Raw genomic sequence first — 13,689 nt, 5'->3', positions numbered from 1 at the left:
CATACTCTACATACTACCAATGGCTGATATTTCTCCACCAAAACTACTAGTCTCAACCAGTAAGACTATACAACCGCAGCCACCAACGCCAACAATGCTCCAGCAAATCCTGAGTAAATATTAGGTGTTATTTCGTTACCCGCGTTGGTATTCAGAATAGTGGTGCGCTCATAGCTACGGACTTCGCCAACATTTCCGGTCTGGGAGCCTAGTCCTACGCCGCCCGACTTGACATCACTATTACCGGCTTCTGTGTAGGTTGTTTTAAAAGATTGCTGGTAAACCAGCGGCAGTGTTGTGAGTTTTCCATTTGCTGTTTTGGTCACCCAAACAGTCGTCTTTGTAAGCGTTTTACCCTGGTCGTTCTGTCCATTATTCTGGTCTGCGAGAGCGTATATGGTGGAAACGAGCGTCAAAATGGCTAGAAAGCGATGGAAATACATGATGGTGGATTGTAGAAAGAGAAATGTTGATATCGCGCAACACAGCCATGGTGCACGGGTGGGTTGCGAACACAAGTGAGAACAAAGAGTTGGTAAGGGAATAGTTGGTGGGCCAGAATCTCCTAAAATTGGCGCTAGCGTGATCCTTTGGATTTGGGTGGTATTGGAGTTGGTTCTGGGTGGTTATAAGCTGCAAAATGTTTGTGTTTGTACGTTTATATGCAGGCACAAACAATTTCAGCTGGTTGACTCAAACGGCCAAATTTGCTTTATACCTACTCGACTTCAACATATTTGTGATCGCCACCTATAGTTCGAGCCAACTCTCTTATTTCTTTACCCCATCTTGTCTTTCTCATTTTCGCATATATTTCGCACCGCGAAAATTCACGAATCTCATCTCATCTCATCTCATCGACATGGCTAGGACGTTAGGAGAGAAGTTGGGGGACCTAGACGCCCCAGAGGACTTTGACATTGAAAACAACGAGTTCCACGAGTTCGGATCTGACTCTGGTTCAGGTTCAGAGTCGGAAGATGTCCAGGAGGCTCGTGAGCATTACGTTCCTACTGCGCGGTCTAAACTCAGAAATGCAGCTCCTATGAACGGAAAGTATAAGGGAAGTGTAGTGTCTCGGGAGCAGTTGGAAAACAGCGATAGTGAGGAGGAAAGTGAAGAGGATAGTGAAGAGGAAAATGAAGAGGAAAATGAAGACGATAGTGAAGAAATCGAAAACGAAATTGATGGCATTGAAGAGGAAAATGGTAGTGAAAGTGAAAATGGTAGTGAGAACGAGCTGGAGGCTAGTGAAAGTGAAGAGGATCTGGAGGATACTGGATCAGAAACCAACCAGAATTCTGGACGCGATTCTGCCAATATTGCTGCACTTCTAGCCACCGAGCGTAAGCATGTCATCCAAAGATTGTCTCAATCGACCACTTCTGACGCTCTTAAAGGCTACTCGATTGATAAACAGCAAAGGCTCTTTGATTCCATCATCGAAGTACGCATGAAAATCCAGAAATCATTGACAAACTCGAACACTCTTCCCAGCAAAAACCTTCCTGAATTTGAGTATTCGTCTTCCAAGTATAAAATGGCAGAAAATGCTTGTTACAGTCTCCTCGATAGCATTCTCACTCTCCGGACCAAGCTTGTGAAACAGGACCAAATATCAACGGAAAAAGTGAAAAATCCCAAGAAACGCAAATTGGACGAGTACGTCAAAGCTTCTACCAAGCAAGATGCTATTCTTGCCAAATACAGAGAAGTGGTGTTGAACAAGTGGTCCAATAAGATCCAGAACTCGTCTGGCTCGCGGGCTTTAAATGACAGTAAGTTCAAGGCCATCAATCAGTCAGCGGAACAGCAAGTTGCAAATCATTTATTGGACAAAGAAAGATTGATCAAGCGTACGAAAATCAACCGAAGTCAAATCACGCCTTTAGGCTATGAAGAAGAACCGGAATCAGAAACCAATGATGACTCTGAAGTTCCTAAAACGAGATCTCGTGGGGAAATGAACCAAATTTTCGACGATGGTGATTTCTACAGAATTTTGTTGAACGATTTGGTTGATAAAAAAATACAAACTTCTAACCCAACATCTGGTCTCAACGTTGCTCTTGCTCTGAGATCCGCCAAGCTCAAAAACCAGGTCGATACTAGAGCCTCTAAGGGCCGTAAGCTTCGGTATCATGTACAGGACCCGATTGCAAATTTCGATGCGCCTCGAGGAGGATGGGCCTGGAACGACGACCAGATTGACGAATTTTTTGCGTCGCTTTTGGGCCAGAAGGTGAACATGAATGAGGAGGAGGAGGACGATGAAGCCGCACCAGAAACTGCTCCTGAAGACTCAATTCTGATTTTCAGTTAGCCAAGTATTCTGCACAATGTTCTAATACTGGTTCCTGCACAATGCCGCTACCCCATAGTTCATATTCACATGGTTTTTCATTTTTCATCTCGTCATCATGACTTATTCTATCAAGCTCCATCACGACGGGCGTGAGTTCTCCGCTATCAGCTCCCACAAACATCAGCAAGTGTTCGCAAGACGTCAAAGTCGTCCTTGGCTGAAAGTGATCATCTTGATTCATGGCTTCCCCGATAATAATACCTCCTATAACGGTGTTTGGCCAATTCTTGCCGAGACATTTCCTCTGGCGCTTTTGTTGGCACCAGCTTTGCGTGGGTACGAGCCTTCAAGTGTAGGAAAAGACACGGATTATCGAACCTCGGATCTTGCCAAGGACGTCAAGGCCTGGATTGAACAACTAGGAGACTTACAAGGAGTTCCTGTACACCTTGTGGGCCACGATTGGGGTGCAATTGCCGCATACAAAACCGCCACCATGTTTCCTGAGCTCTTGACATCGATGGTGACTTTGGCTATTCCTCTCATGTCCAACATCAAACCATGGGAACTCGCTGTAAAATGTCCCCAGCAGCTCTACTTGTCGAGTTACTTTTTCACCATGCAATACCGGTTTCTTTACGGACCCAAGTTCCACGGCGACTATCTCGACCAACTCTGGCGTTACTGGTCGCCCACTTGGAAATTCACCGAGGATGATATAGGACCTGTTCATGAAACTTTGGCTCAACCTGAAGTTCTCGATGCTGCTACTGCCTACTATCGGTGCTTGTTCCGTGTGCTCAATATCCAGGACAGAAAATGGTTGGTGGATTTCGAAAAAGTTCCCACTTTGATTCTCGGTGGAGAAGTTGACGGGTGCATGTCGAGCCAGTTACTAGATATTCAAAGAAACAAGTTGGCGGGAAATCCCAATGTCAAGGTTCAGACCATGGCAGGTTTGGGCCATTTTCTTCATCGTGAAGATCCCCATAAGGTGGGCGAGGCAATTGTCGATTGGTTGAAAAACCACACCTGAAAAATCTTGCCCCACATTTTGTCCTGCATGTACACCGGGATCCCATATTTATGACAGCTTGAATTAATAAATGTCCTGCATTTACCATGGAGCCACTCAACGATAGTTTGAATAAGCGGTCTACTGTATATATAGAGCTACCCACCCTCGAATCCAAATCATTATGACCACCGCTTTTGTGTCTGGAGCCACCGGCTTCATTGCTCAGCACATTGTGAAGCAATTGCTTGCTGAAAATTTCACGGTCGTGGGAACTGTCAGATCGCAACAAAAGGCCGATAAATTGCTGAAACTATTCAACAATGATAAGCTTCATCTTGAGATTGTTCCAGACTTGACAGCTCCAAATGCATTTGACGAGGCATTGGAGAAGCATCCAGAGACTTCGATATTTCTTCATACCGCATCACCAGTGCTGTTTGGAGGAAAGGACCCCGAGAAGGATTTCTTGCTTCCTGCCATTGAAGGCACAAAAAATGGGTTGAGAGCAATTCAGAAACACGGTCACAACGTCAAGAGGGTTGGGCTCACATCTTCCTATGCTGCTGTGGGAAATACGTTGGAAACTCCTCCTAAAGGTACGGTTATTACTGAGGAAAGCTGGAACCCAATTACCTGGGAACAGGCTCTCAGCAATGAGCTGGCTGCCTATGCTGGTTCAAAGACGTTTGCTGAGAAGGCTGCGTGGGAATTTGTGGAGAAAGAGAAGCCCCAGTTTACCCTTTCGGTAGTTAACCCTACCTATGTTTTTGGTCCTCAGGCTTTCGATGAAACAGTGAAAGGTGAGTTGGGATTTTCTTCGGATTTGCTCAAGTCTGTTCTTTCTTTCAAGCCAGGAGATACCGTCAAGGAGTTCAAAGGAGGCTTTATTGATGTGCGAGATGTAGCCAAGGCACATATAGTTGCTGCCCAAACCGACGAAATTCAAGGAAAAAGGTTGCTTTTGACCGAGCATCGATTTACCTTCCAAATGATTTTGAACATTGTACGTGAAAAATTCCCTGAACTCCGTGACAGTCTTGCAGTAGGTGAACCTGAAAGGGCCCATGAAGGGCTCAGTGACCTTATTGTGGACAATTCGAAAACAAAGAAGATTTTGGGATTCAAGTTCATCAGTCTTGAAGACGATGTCTATGACTCTGTTCTGCAACTTTTAAAGTACAACGACTTGGAGGATCTTAGAAATTAGAAATAGAGCAGAAGCTGAATTGACAAGAGGCTCAATAAGTACTCAGACCTATTACTCCAGACCTATGTGGGCAATTACTCTTTCCATTAATGCCTTATTTTTCTGTTGCTGTTCGACCAATTCTCTCATGGACAGCTCAATGGTTTTTGTGCATTCTTCCAATTTTTGTTCCACGAAAAGTCGGGTTTGTTTCATGATTCTTTCGTTCTCCGTCAAGCTCGTTTGCTCGCATTCGCTGGTTAGTCTTTCTATCGTTTTTAGTAGTGATTTTAGTGACTTTGGGTCTTCAGCCTTGAGAGCACTTTCCACCTGATTTCGAGTAGTTTCGAGTAGTCGCTTACTTTCGTGGAAGGTGGGTACTATCTTGTCTTGGGAGGTCAGACTGGACATCAGCGACAATCTTGGAAGACTAAAAACCAGTTCTGAAACAATCTCGAATTCTTCGCTGGAAACCAAAGATTCCACAGGAACCTCTCTTCCTGCTTTGAGGTTCTCGCTGAATATATTGAGCTGAAAAGTAGCATTTTCTAGCTCCTCGACACTTGTATCTCGGGTGATTTGACAGAGAACTTGAGTGATATTGTCAATTGAATTTTCTTTGTTCTTCATTCTTACTGATGCTCTCTTTATAGCAGAAGCCAATTGTCGCTGTAACGTCCGTACTGTAGGAGCCACTACCTTGGTTTGTCTCTGATACTCTTTGGTCTTAATTTCCACATACTTTCGTTGCACCAATTCCCATTTATATGTCTGGCTCACCGAACGATCTCCTACGTATTTGAACGGCTTGATTTGTACAATCAAGTAAAGTATCAATTGAATATCATTCCCATTAAGTTTCGTTTTGCTGAGCGTTCTGTTGAAGGCATCGAGCTCCTCAATGACTTTCTGGGCTTTTAGGTTGGTTCCAATGAAAGAATTATTACCAGAATTATTATCAGTGGTTTCAGATTTTTTATTAACGACACTTTCTCGATGCTGAAAGGTCAATTTTCTCAAACCTTTGACCGTTTCTGGTTTGGAAACCCGGGAAACAGAGCCCGAACCGGCGTGGGTGCTATGAGCCAGTTTCATAGCTTTGAATGCTGCTACAAAAGTATGGGGTAGTTGTCGCAGTTTGTGTCGCGAAAATCCGACATAGTATATTACAGGAATATTATGTAGTGTTTTTAGTCAAAAGAAAAACCAGAAACAAAAGCATTGGTTAAGCTCTTCAAGTCTTGCTCAAGTGTAGAGTTTCGCTCGTTGTCATACACTGGCGGCGAATCTTGTATTCTGGAATAATGGTTGGATGACAATGGGTGCGAAACTGATCCATAAACGTTATCATTGCCATTTTGTTCCTTGCGCAAACGAGGCCATTGAGCTTCCTCGTTGCTGTGGTCTTGTCTTGGTGCAGCAACATACGACATCACACTGGCGGTGTCGTCGTCCATAAAGTTTCTCGTTTGCATGGGCATTATACTTGCTGGAGTCTGTCTCAATTGCACCATTGAAAGTTGAAGGTTATCCAATGGTCCTTCAACAAGACATCCCTTTTCTCTGAAATGAATAAGAAGGTGGTTCCAGAGCTTGTTCTTGGACAAGCACCTTGGGTTACCAACGATGACCAACCCATACTTAGCTCGGGTGAGTGCAACATTTAAGCGTCGAGAATCACTTAAAAATCCGATTCCGTGGGTTTCATTGGCTCTAACACAACTCAAGATAATATAGTCTTTCTCCCTACCTTGAAATGCATCGACACTGGCAACTTCAACTTCGGAATACTGCTCTCTTTTATCCACCAAAGAACCAGTTAACAGCATATGTTGAAGAATATATGCTCGCTGGCCCTCGTAGGGTGTCACCACGCCAATCTGCTCGGCTTTTACGCCTTGCTTGAACAATCTTGTAATGATTTTCTCCACATTCATCGCCTCGACTCTATTAAGATACGAATATCCGCTCGCCGAAATCTCTTCCCGACCATAATTGGCCCAGAACATCATAGGGAAATCCAAAACTGGCCATGGGAAAGTTTCGTTTTTAAATGTTCTGCTTTCGCTTGAAACTCCGTTTTGCAATGAGCCTTCGTAGAACATATTTGATGGAAATTCAGAAAGACATGGGTGCATTCTATATTGCACTTCAAGACGAATGGGTACATGTCCCAACACCACAAGTCTTTCAAAAAGCGACTGTTTCAATCCAGCATCGCCTGCTTTTTTGTGAAGAATAACTGGGCCCAATTGCTGGTGATCTCCAACAAGTATAACCTGCTTCGCACCCTTCACTATCGGGATCATGATTTCTGGTTCTGAAGCCTGGGTGCTTTCATCGATTAATACGGCTCGGAAAACCATCGAGTCCAATCTATGATCTCCTGCTCCTACGCATGTGGAGCAGATAACTTCACAATCTTCCATAACCGATTTTTCTGCCTTTCTGGTCAACTTGTGGAATTCCACAGCTTCCTTCGCCAGTAACTCTCCCTCGGCATTTTTTTTATCTTGAAGTTTCTGAAGACGTTTGTTGGTTTGAACTATCAAGTTGTGCAATGACAAGTGCGATACCAGACTCTCTGCATCTTCCCGAGATTTGGCAGTAAGTCTCATCACCTTTACACCGAGGTTTGCAATCTTTTCAGCGAGGTGGTCTACAGCCACATTTGATGGTGCACAAACCAAAATCTTCTCTGCTGTTTGCTTCTTTTTGCTCTTTGAGGATTTCTTTCCTGATGGTTTTTTGTTGATCATGTTTCGAAGATGGTAGATTATTGTTGCCGATGTGAACGTTTTGCCGGTTCCTGGAGGACCTTGAATCAACGAGAGTGGTCGCTGTAACACGGTTCTAACCGCATTTTCCTGTGATTCGTTCAATGCCGTCAAGTTTGGTATTGATAGCTTTTCCGGTAAATTAAACGAAAACTCCACCGGTTCGACATTATGTCCTAATATGCGATGGTAGATATAGCCAGAAACAGACTTTTCGTCCACAGCAAAAGATTTGAGGGCATGTTGCATCCGGTTGTAAGAGGTTCCTTTCCATACAAATTCGGCGGTGAAATTAGTAGTGAGATGAGTTGGAGGAGCATTTTTCTGTGGGTTGAGTTCGAGAGTAAATTCATTGTGATAGGCATTGGGCAACCTCACAATAAATCCTGAACCTTGCCATGGCTCGCGGTCACCGCCGTTGTAATGGAGAATGATCTCATCGCCCACAGCCACCTTTAAAGATGAGGTTTCGAAGGTGGAAAGAATGAACGAGGCAAGATGTCTCTTGTTAAGCCCCATCGCCCAGCGAATGGTTATGTGTTCGAGAGCCTGGGACTCCTTCATGCCTTTATCATACTCTGCTTCCAAGTGCAAAAGTGGACCAAATGCACGCTGGTACTGGAATGCATCGTTGTAGCGCATCAAAATAGGAAGCACTTCTTCCTCTTCTTCACCTTTCTGGTCAATATCCTCGATCGTAGCATCGCGGTTGAGCCTCCACTGAGCTTCAAGCTTTGATATTTGAGCGTGGGTGATCGGAATTGCTTCGATTTGATCATGTTCCTCCGGGTTTCCAGCGATCCATGGTAAAAATTGCCTTTCTTCAATCAACGGCTGCCATTGGTTTGTGTCCCAATTGATATCCTTCTGCTGGGCACAAGGAAGACGACATAGTATCACCACGACAGACTCTTGCTTTGCGCTAACGTATCCTAAGATGAAGACGTTTTTGTTACCACAATTGTAACATTCGAGAACGGTGTCCCCAAGGTCTGATTCTTCGTGCAACGAGACTATACGATGGCGAGAGAGAATCAAGTGCGACACAATATGTGAACCTTTGTCTCCTGACTTGGAATTGCAAAACCATTTATTGCAAGTGTTACACTTGACCACACAATTTGTGGCGTGAATTCCGCAATAGGCACAAGCATGAGGAATACGTTCAGTTAGTGGGTGTTCGTCGTGAGACGGTTCTTGGAGCGAATTATGCTGTTCTGTGGACTCGCGGAGGAGCTTATCGTCGTCATCTTCAAAGTCCATGTCTTTTAAGCTGCGACTGAAAATTCAAATGAAGAAGTCGAGGTCGTGCACACAACAGGTGGCAGCGCGAGTGAGTGGAAAGTCGCACCAAACCGCTAAAAAGTGAGCGGACACTGTAGACTGTAGAGATACCCGATACTAAAATCTGCCTAAGCACCTCGCCAAAAAAATTACTCAATACAATTTAACTATTTAATAGCTACTTCTTTTGAAGCATACTCATTCTGTGGCTCTCTTTCAATACTTTCTTCTCCATTTTTTCATTATACCTCCATTCTCATACCTCCTTTTTTCAGAATACTCTCTAAACCCAATCCATACTCCATTTCCTCACTCAACTCCTCTCACTCTCCTCTCGCCGCGCAGCCGCGTGCTCGGGGTTTCCTGTATGTGCTCGGCAATCGCTACTCGTCTCGCGGGCACTTCCTGCACAATAACCCCACCACCATTGGAAACACGAACAAGATTAAACTCTAAATCAACCACTCTCCACTAAAAATTCCAGTCTGTTTCCGCTTTGTGTACGCGTTTCCCAACCGATTCTCAACGCCATCTCTCTTTCAAGGCGTCTTTAGTTCGTCAACTGTATTGAATAACGACCACCCAATTTAAACCATGAAAAGCACAGTGTTCCATAAAATTATAAAACGAGACAAGGGGATTTTCCACGGTCGAAATTTTTCCATATCCACAGACTCAGTGACGTGGATTCACGTGTATTCCCTTTTTATTACTCCCGAGGGCCAGTTATTCTCGTCGGAGGAAAATGAAAACCACTACCTCCTTCTTCAGTCTTTGCAATCGTGCCACGTTCAGGTGTTCCCCAACATGTCGTCGGCTTCCACGACGAGCCAGCTTCCCACTCTTCATCGTCTCAAGAAGGGAGCTGCTTCTCCAGCCAGTGGAACCAGCGCTGATGACCCACCGGTGATTTTCATCAAAACATTTGACAACGAAAAACTTTATATCAAAGTCACTTCCAAGACATACTTCACCAACTTGATTGCCGCCTTGATGGTCTGGCAATTTATGAAACCCCAGGGTCTTGTGAAGAAATGGTACTGGGAAAGTGGTTCGCAACAGGTGGTGGAAGAGAGTAGATCTCACCTGCAATCTATATCCGTTTTGGTGTGTCGCTGTAAAGTATACGGCCCCATTCCATCCAGAAATAAGAATATCACCATTGTCAATGGTCCAAAAGCTCCAATGTTCAACCCTAATAGTCTGTTTGAGCACCTGGACTCGCTGCTCGCTCAATTGCAAAACCAACATGGAGGCACGGACAATGTTAGCGAGGGATGGTTCTACGCCATGGGTGTGCTCAAATCAGACGGCATTCTCAACTTTATCACCGAACTTGACGGCACCCTCCTCTACTCCGTGGACATGACCACCATTTTCTCGTCCGAAATCCGCCAAGTTCATCACTCAATCTTCGACAATTCCAATACTCTTTTTCTTGGCCAGCTCAGAATGCTTCGGTTGAACAACACCATCAAAACCGTTTCTCCCTCAGACCAACTACTTCCTCCATTCTTAACAAAAGACGGTAAGCCCACTCCGAATAACGGCCGCTTGATGATCCAGTTTCCACTCCATATTGATCTAGAAGATTGGTTTGTTGGATTAAACTACTTTGCTCGCCGTGAATATATCGGCTCGTTTAGCCCCAAAATCAAATCCAATCAGAAACCCAACTCGCCCGACATTCAAAGTGAAGAAGATGTGAGCGGTATCCAAGATACCACCATCGATGAGTCATTTGCTAGTACTATGACTGGAAGCGAGACGCTAAAGACCAAAACGAGTCTACTGGAGTATAAAAGAGAAAGCTTTCGAGTTACCAAGAAACTCAAAATCGACCTCATTGAAGCAAAGTTTGACAAAGATCTACCAGGCGAGGGAGGTATTTACGCAGAAGTTTACATGTGGGGATACCCGTGGTCGAGAACAGCTCCAGTGAAACATGCTAATAATCCATTCTGGAAGGAAGAATTTTCCACTGACTTGCCAATACTGACTCAGATAGTACACATATTGATCAAGAAAGGTACTCTGGCCAAAAGGTATAGTCCCAACGATGAATTGGTGGGAACGGTTTACTTAACGCCAGATATATTAAATAAGCAGGGCCGGCCAAATTCTACATTAATTCAAGATGCAAATGGAACCAAAATACGTGGCCATGATACCTCAGAGGCACCGCTCAACAGCATTACCAACGACATCGTTCGGCTCTCCATTTACGACCTGTCCAACATTGTGATTGGAAAACTTGTTCTTACCGCCAATCTTAAAGAGTTCCATATATTGAGCCCAACTCACTTCAAATCTTTTGAGAATATGTTGGCCCACGCTCCAATGAAAGATCTCATCAAGTACTGCAATGATACCATACCCACATCCGAGATAGAGAGCGTAAGTATGCTTCTCTTGGATGTCTTCCAAACGCTAGGCGTCGAAGACGACTGGTTCAAAGCATTGATGGAAATGGAACTTGTCAATGTTGATATGGCTACCCGTAAGAATTACGCTAAAAAATCCGGCTCAAAAAGCTCGTCAAACAACGTATTCAACACCCTTTTCCGTGGCTCATCAATTTTCTCCAAATCGCTAGAGAACTACAATTTGCGAATAGGGCAAGAGTATTTGGAAAAAGTTTTTGGTGATTTTTTCTCTAAAATTTCCACAGACAAAAAGAACTGTGAAGTGGATCCACGGTATGTTAGAGCTGCTATTGTGGCTGCAAGAAAGGGCGATGCTGGTTCGGATTATGACGACTCTGACGACTACGATAGCGATGAAGAAAAGGAGACTGATGATGCGGTTCGCAAGCAGGTGGATTCCAACTTTCAAAACTTGCTAGGATATTGCGAAGAGATATGGGACAAGATCTGCAAAACAAGTAAAGACTTACCAGAACAGATTAAGAAGCAACTCAAGAACTTTAGGACCAAGGTAGAGTTGGCATGTGACCCTGAGGATAAAGTCACTGCTTTGAACTGTTTGAGTGCGTTTATATTCTTGAGGTTTTTTTGTCCTGCAATTCTCAATCCAAAGTTGTTCTATCTTACTAAGGATCACCAGACTGGAGACTCGCAAAGAACTCTCACTCTTCTTGCAAAGGTGTTGTTAAATTTGGCCAATCGACAAGAATTTTCACCTCACAAAGAGCCACATTTGGTTCGTATGAATGAATTTTTGAAACGACAAGAAGAAAATCTTTTTGACTATTACGACAAAATAACGGGCCGGAAGAATGACTTCAACGAGAAGATATTGGAGCTCTCTCATGATATGAAGAGGTTCGACCTCGGTCTCTCAGATACCTCCACGTCGCTGGAGCTTCCTACCAACCCTTACTTGATCGACAAGTATCATCGGCTAACAGAATTGGTACAGTTGCTCGACTTGGGTAAGTACACTGCCAATGGACATGATAGTGTTACGGGCTCAATTGCAACCTCGGGCACACCTTCGGTTTCGCAGCTGCCTCGAGGACCCAGTCCGTACCGACAAAGTAAAGATTCTTATGATCTTGGAGGTGGTTCTGGTGAAATACAACTAAACGGTCAGCGGAATGTTTACCAAATTGGATCGTTGGAATTTGAAAAATCCGAGTTTCTTGATCTTGCTGGCGACGACGAAACGGAAGGTTTTATCAAATCGTTGTGCCGCAGCAACGAGGATATCTTCTCGTTCATTGCCAGCAGTATCACATTGAAAGACTTGCAAAAGCGAAGCTACACTCTTTGCAATACTATCAACGACTTGGAGCAATTCTTGGAAACCCAAGAGGTACCGTCTAATTATCAAGGTGACAGCCAAATGTGGGAGGCTCTAACTAACGAGATCATGTCACACACCTACTTGGACATCAACCGCAACGCAATTGTATTTATACAAGGTGGAGTTTTCGTGCCGTCCAGCTACAAGAGTTTCATCTACAAAGCCCTCAGCTATCTCAAATTGCGATTTCCTGAAAATGACGTCGCAAATATCGCAACATCTTCCAGCAATACGTCTTTGTCCAGCGCCTACAAGCCGGAGAAAAAGAACATCTTCAAGCGGATTTTGAAGAAAACATAGTTAATATACTTTATAGCCGGCGTCGTCGGTCCTGCATTTCGCTAGTCGGTGTTCCTCGGGCCTGCATACACGTGGTGGGTGTTTCCATCGCAACAACAAATCGTTGCCGTTGCACTTACAATGACAGACAAACCAACGGAAGAGGAAATTTTGGCTTCCTATCCTCAGATAAGTGCGCCTACTGAGCAAACCGGGTACACCTCTAATATCACTCCTGAACAGGAGGAGATAAAAGATAAACTTAGAGACCAGTTGAAGGCACTCGGGTATACCAAAAGACTCGATAATGCCTCGTTGTTGCGTTTTTTGCGGGCCAGAAAGTTCGATCTTGCGAAGGCGAAGCAGATGTTTGTGGAGTGTGAAGAATGGCGTAAAAAGTATGGAACTGATACCATTTTGGAGGACTTCCAATACCATGAAAAACCCTTGGTTGCTAGCATGTACCCGCAATATTATCACAAGACTGATAAGGAAGGACGCCCGGTTTACTTTGAAGAATTGGGTAGAGTGAACTTGACGGAGATGTTGAAAATTACCACTCAGGAAAGAATGTTGCGTAATTTGGTTTGGGAGTACGAATCTTTCGCCAACAAACGGTTGCCGGCTTGTTCGAGAGAGGCCGGATACTTGGTGGAGACATCGTGCACCATCATGGATTTGAAGGGTATATCGATTTCCACGGCGTCGCAAGTATTGTCCTACGTTAGAGAAGCTTCTTACATTGGACAAAACTACTATCCTGAAAGAATGGGTAAATTTTACTTGATCAACGCTCCATTTGGATTTTCGACTGCTTTCAAGCTTTTCAAGCCATTTTTAGACCCCGTTACTGTGTCCAAGATCCACATATTAGGAGCCAGCTACCAGAAGGAACTTTTGAAGCAAATTCCTGCTGAGAACTTGCCCGTCAAATTTGGTGGTAAGTCGCAAGTTTCTGACCAGGAACTTTACTTGAATGATTACGGTCCCTGGAGAGACCCCAAGTATATTGGACCTGAGGGCGAAGCTCCAAGAGCATTCAGTATGGATTAGATAGATATTGGAGTATAAT

At 44.2% G+C, this 13,689-nt stretch overlaps 8 protein-coding genes across 8 annotated transcripts; 5 read left to right on the top strand and 3 right to left on the bottom strand. All coding sequences in view use genetic code 12, as the record gives it.

The window, feature by feature from the left end:
• Nucleotides 1-65: 65 nt before the first annotated feature.
• Nucleotides 66-443, bottom strand: PGA1 (Pga1p; the record flags this gene model as incomplete). The annotated part of the gene is made up of 1 exon (XM_001481904.1): nucleotides 66-443. The coding sequence occupies one exon, from the start codon at nucleotides 441-443 to the stop codon at nucleotides 66-68; it is 378 nt and encodes a 125-aa protein (XP_001481954.2).
• Nucleotides 444-640: 197 nt separating this feature from the next.
• On the top strand, nucleotides 641-2,323 carry PGUG_05716 (rRNA-processing protein; the record flags this gene model as incomplete). The annotated part of the gene is made up of 1 exon (XM_001481903.1): nucleotides 641-2,323. One exon carries the CDS (start codon nucleotides 641-643, stop codon nucleotides 2,321-2,323), a length of 1,683 nt encoding a protein of 560 aa, XP_001481953.2.
• A 97-nt stretch (nucleotides 2,324-2,420) lies between these two features.
• On the top strand, nucleotides 2,421-3,341 carry PGUG_05715 (alpha/beta fold hydrolase; the record flags this gene model as incomplete). The annotated part of the gene is made up of 1 exon (XM_001481902.1): nucleotides 2,421-3,341. The coding sequence occupies one exon, from the start codon at nucleotides 2,421-2,423 to the stop codon at nucleotides 3,339-3,341; it is 921 nt and encodes a 306-aa protein (XP_001481952.2).
• A 163-nt stretch (nucleotides 3,342-3,504) lies between these two features.
• On the top strand, nucleotides 3,505-4,530 carry PGUG_05714 (SDR family oxidoreductase; the record flags this gene model as incomplete). Its single annotated transcript, XM_001481901.1, has 1 exon — nucleotides 3,505-4,530. One exon carries the CDS (start codon nucleotides 3,505-3,507, stop codon nucleotides 4,528-4,530), a length of 1,026 nt encoding a protein of 341 aa, XP_001481951.2.
• A 51-nt stretch (nucleotides 4,531-4,581) lies between these two features.
• Nucleotides 4,582-5,604, bottom strand: PGUG_05713 (uncharacterized protein; the record flags this gene model as incomplete). The annotated part of the gene is made up of 1 exon (XM_001481900.1): nucleotides 4,582-5,604. The coding sequence occupies one exon, from the start codon at nucleotides 5,602-5,604 to the stop codon at nucleotides 4,582-4,584; it is 1,023 nt and encodes a 340-aa protein (XP_001481950.2).
• Nucleotides 5,605-5,699: 95 nt separating this feature from the next.
• On the bottom strand, nucleotides 5,700-8,549 carry NAM7 (ATP-dependent RNA helicase; the record flags this gene model as incomplete). The annotated part of the gene is made up of 1 exon (XM_001481899.1): nucleotides 5,700-8,549. One exon carries the CDS (start codon nucleotides 8,547-8,549, stop codon nucleotides 5,700-5,702), a length of 2,850 nt encoding a protein of 949 aa, XP_001481949.2.
• A 615-nt stretch (nucleotides 8,550-9,164) lies between these two features.
• Nucleotides 9,165-12,638, top strand: BUD2 (Bud2p; the record flags this gene model as incomplete). Its single annotated transcript, XM_001481898.1, has 1 exon — nucleotides 9,165-12,638. The coding sequence occupies one exon, from the start codon at nucleotides 9,165-9,167 to the stop codon at nucleotides 12,636-12,638; it is 3,474 nt and encodes a 1,157-aa protein (XP_001481948.2).
• A 120-nt stretch (nucleotides 12,639-12,758) lies between these two features.
• SEC14 (phosphatidylinositol/phosphatidylcholine transfer protein) lies at nucleotides 12,759-13,670 on the top strand (the record flags this gene model as incomplete). The annotated part of the gene is made up of 1 exon (XM_001481897.1): nucleotides 12,759-13,670. The coding sequence occupies one exon, from the start codon at nucleotides 12,759-12,761 to the stop codon at nucleotides 13,668-13,670; it is 912 nt and encodes a 303-aa protein (XP_001481947.1).
• Nucleotides 13,671-13,689: the final 19 nt, after the last annotated feature.

Source organism: Meyerozyma guilliermondii, genomic scaffold (genome assembly GCF_000149425.1).
Source record: "Meyerozyma guilliermondii ATCC 6260 scaffold_8 genomic scaffold, whole genome shotgun sequence".
In the NCBI taxonomy this organism is placed as follows: Eukaryota; Fungi; Ascomycota; class Pichiomycetes; order Serinales; family Debaryomycetaceae; genus Meyerozyma; species Meyerozyma guilliermondii.
The sequence above is the reverse complement of the archived record's forward strand: the minus strand, read 5'-3'. Positions and strand labels throughout refer to the sequence as shown.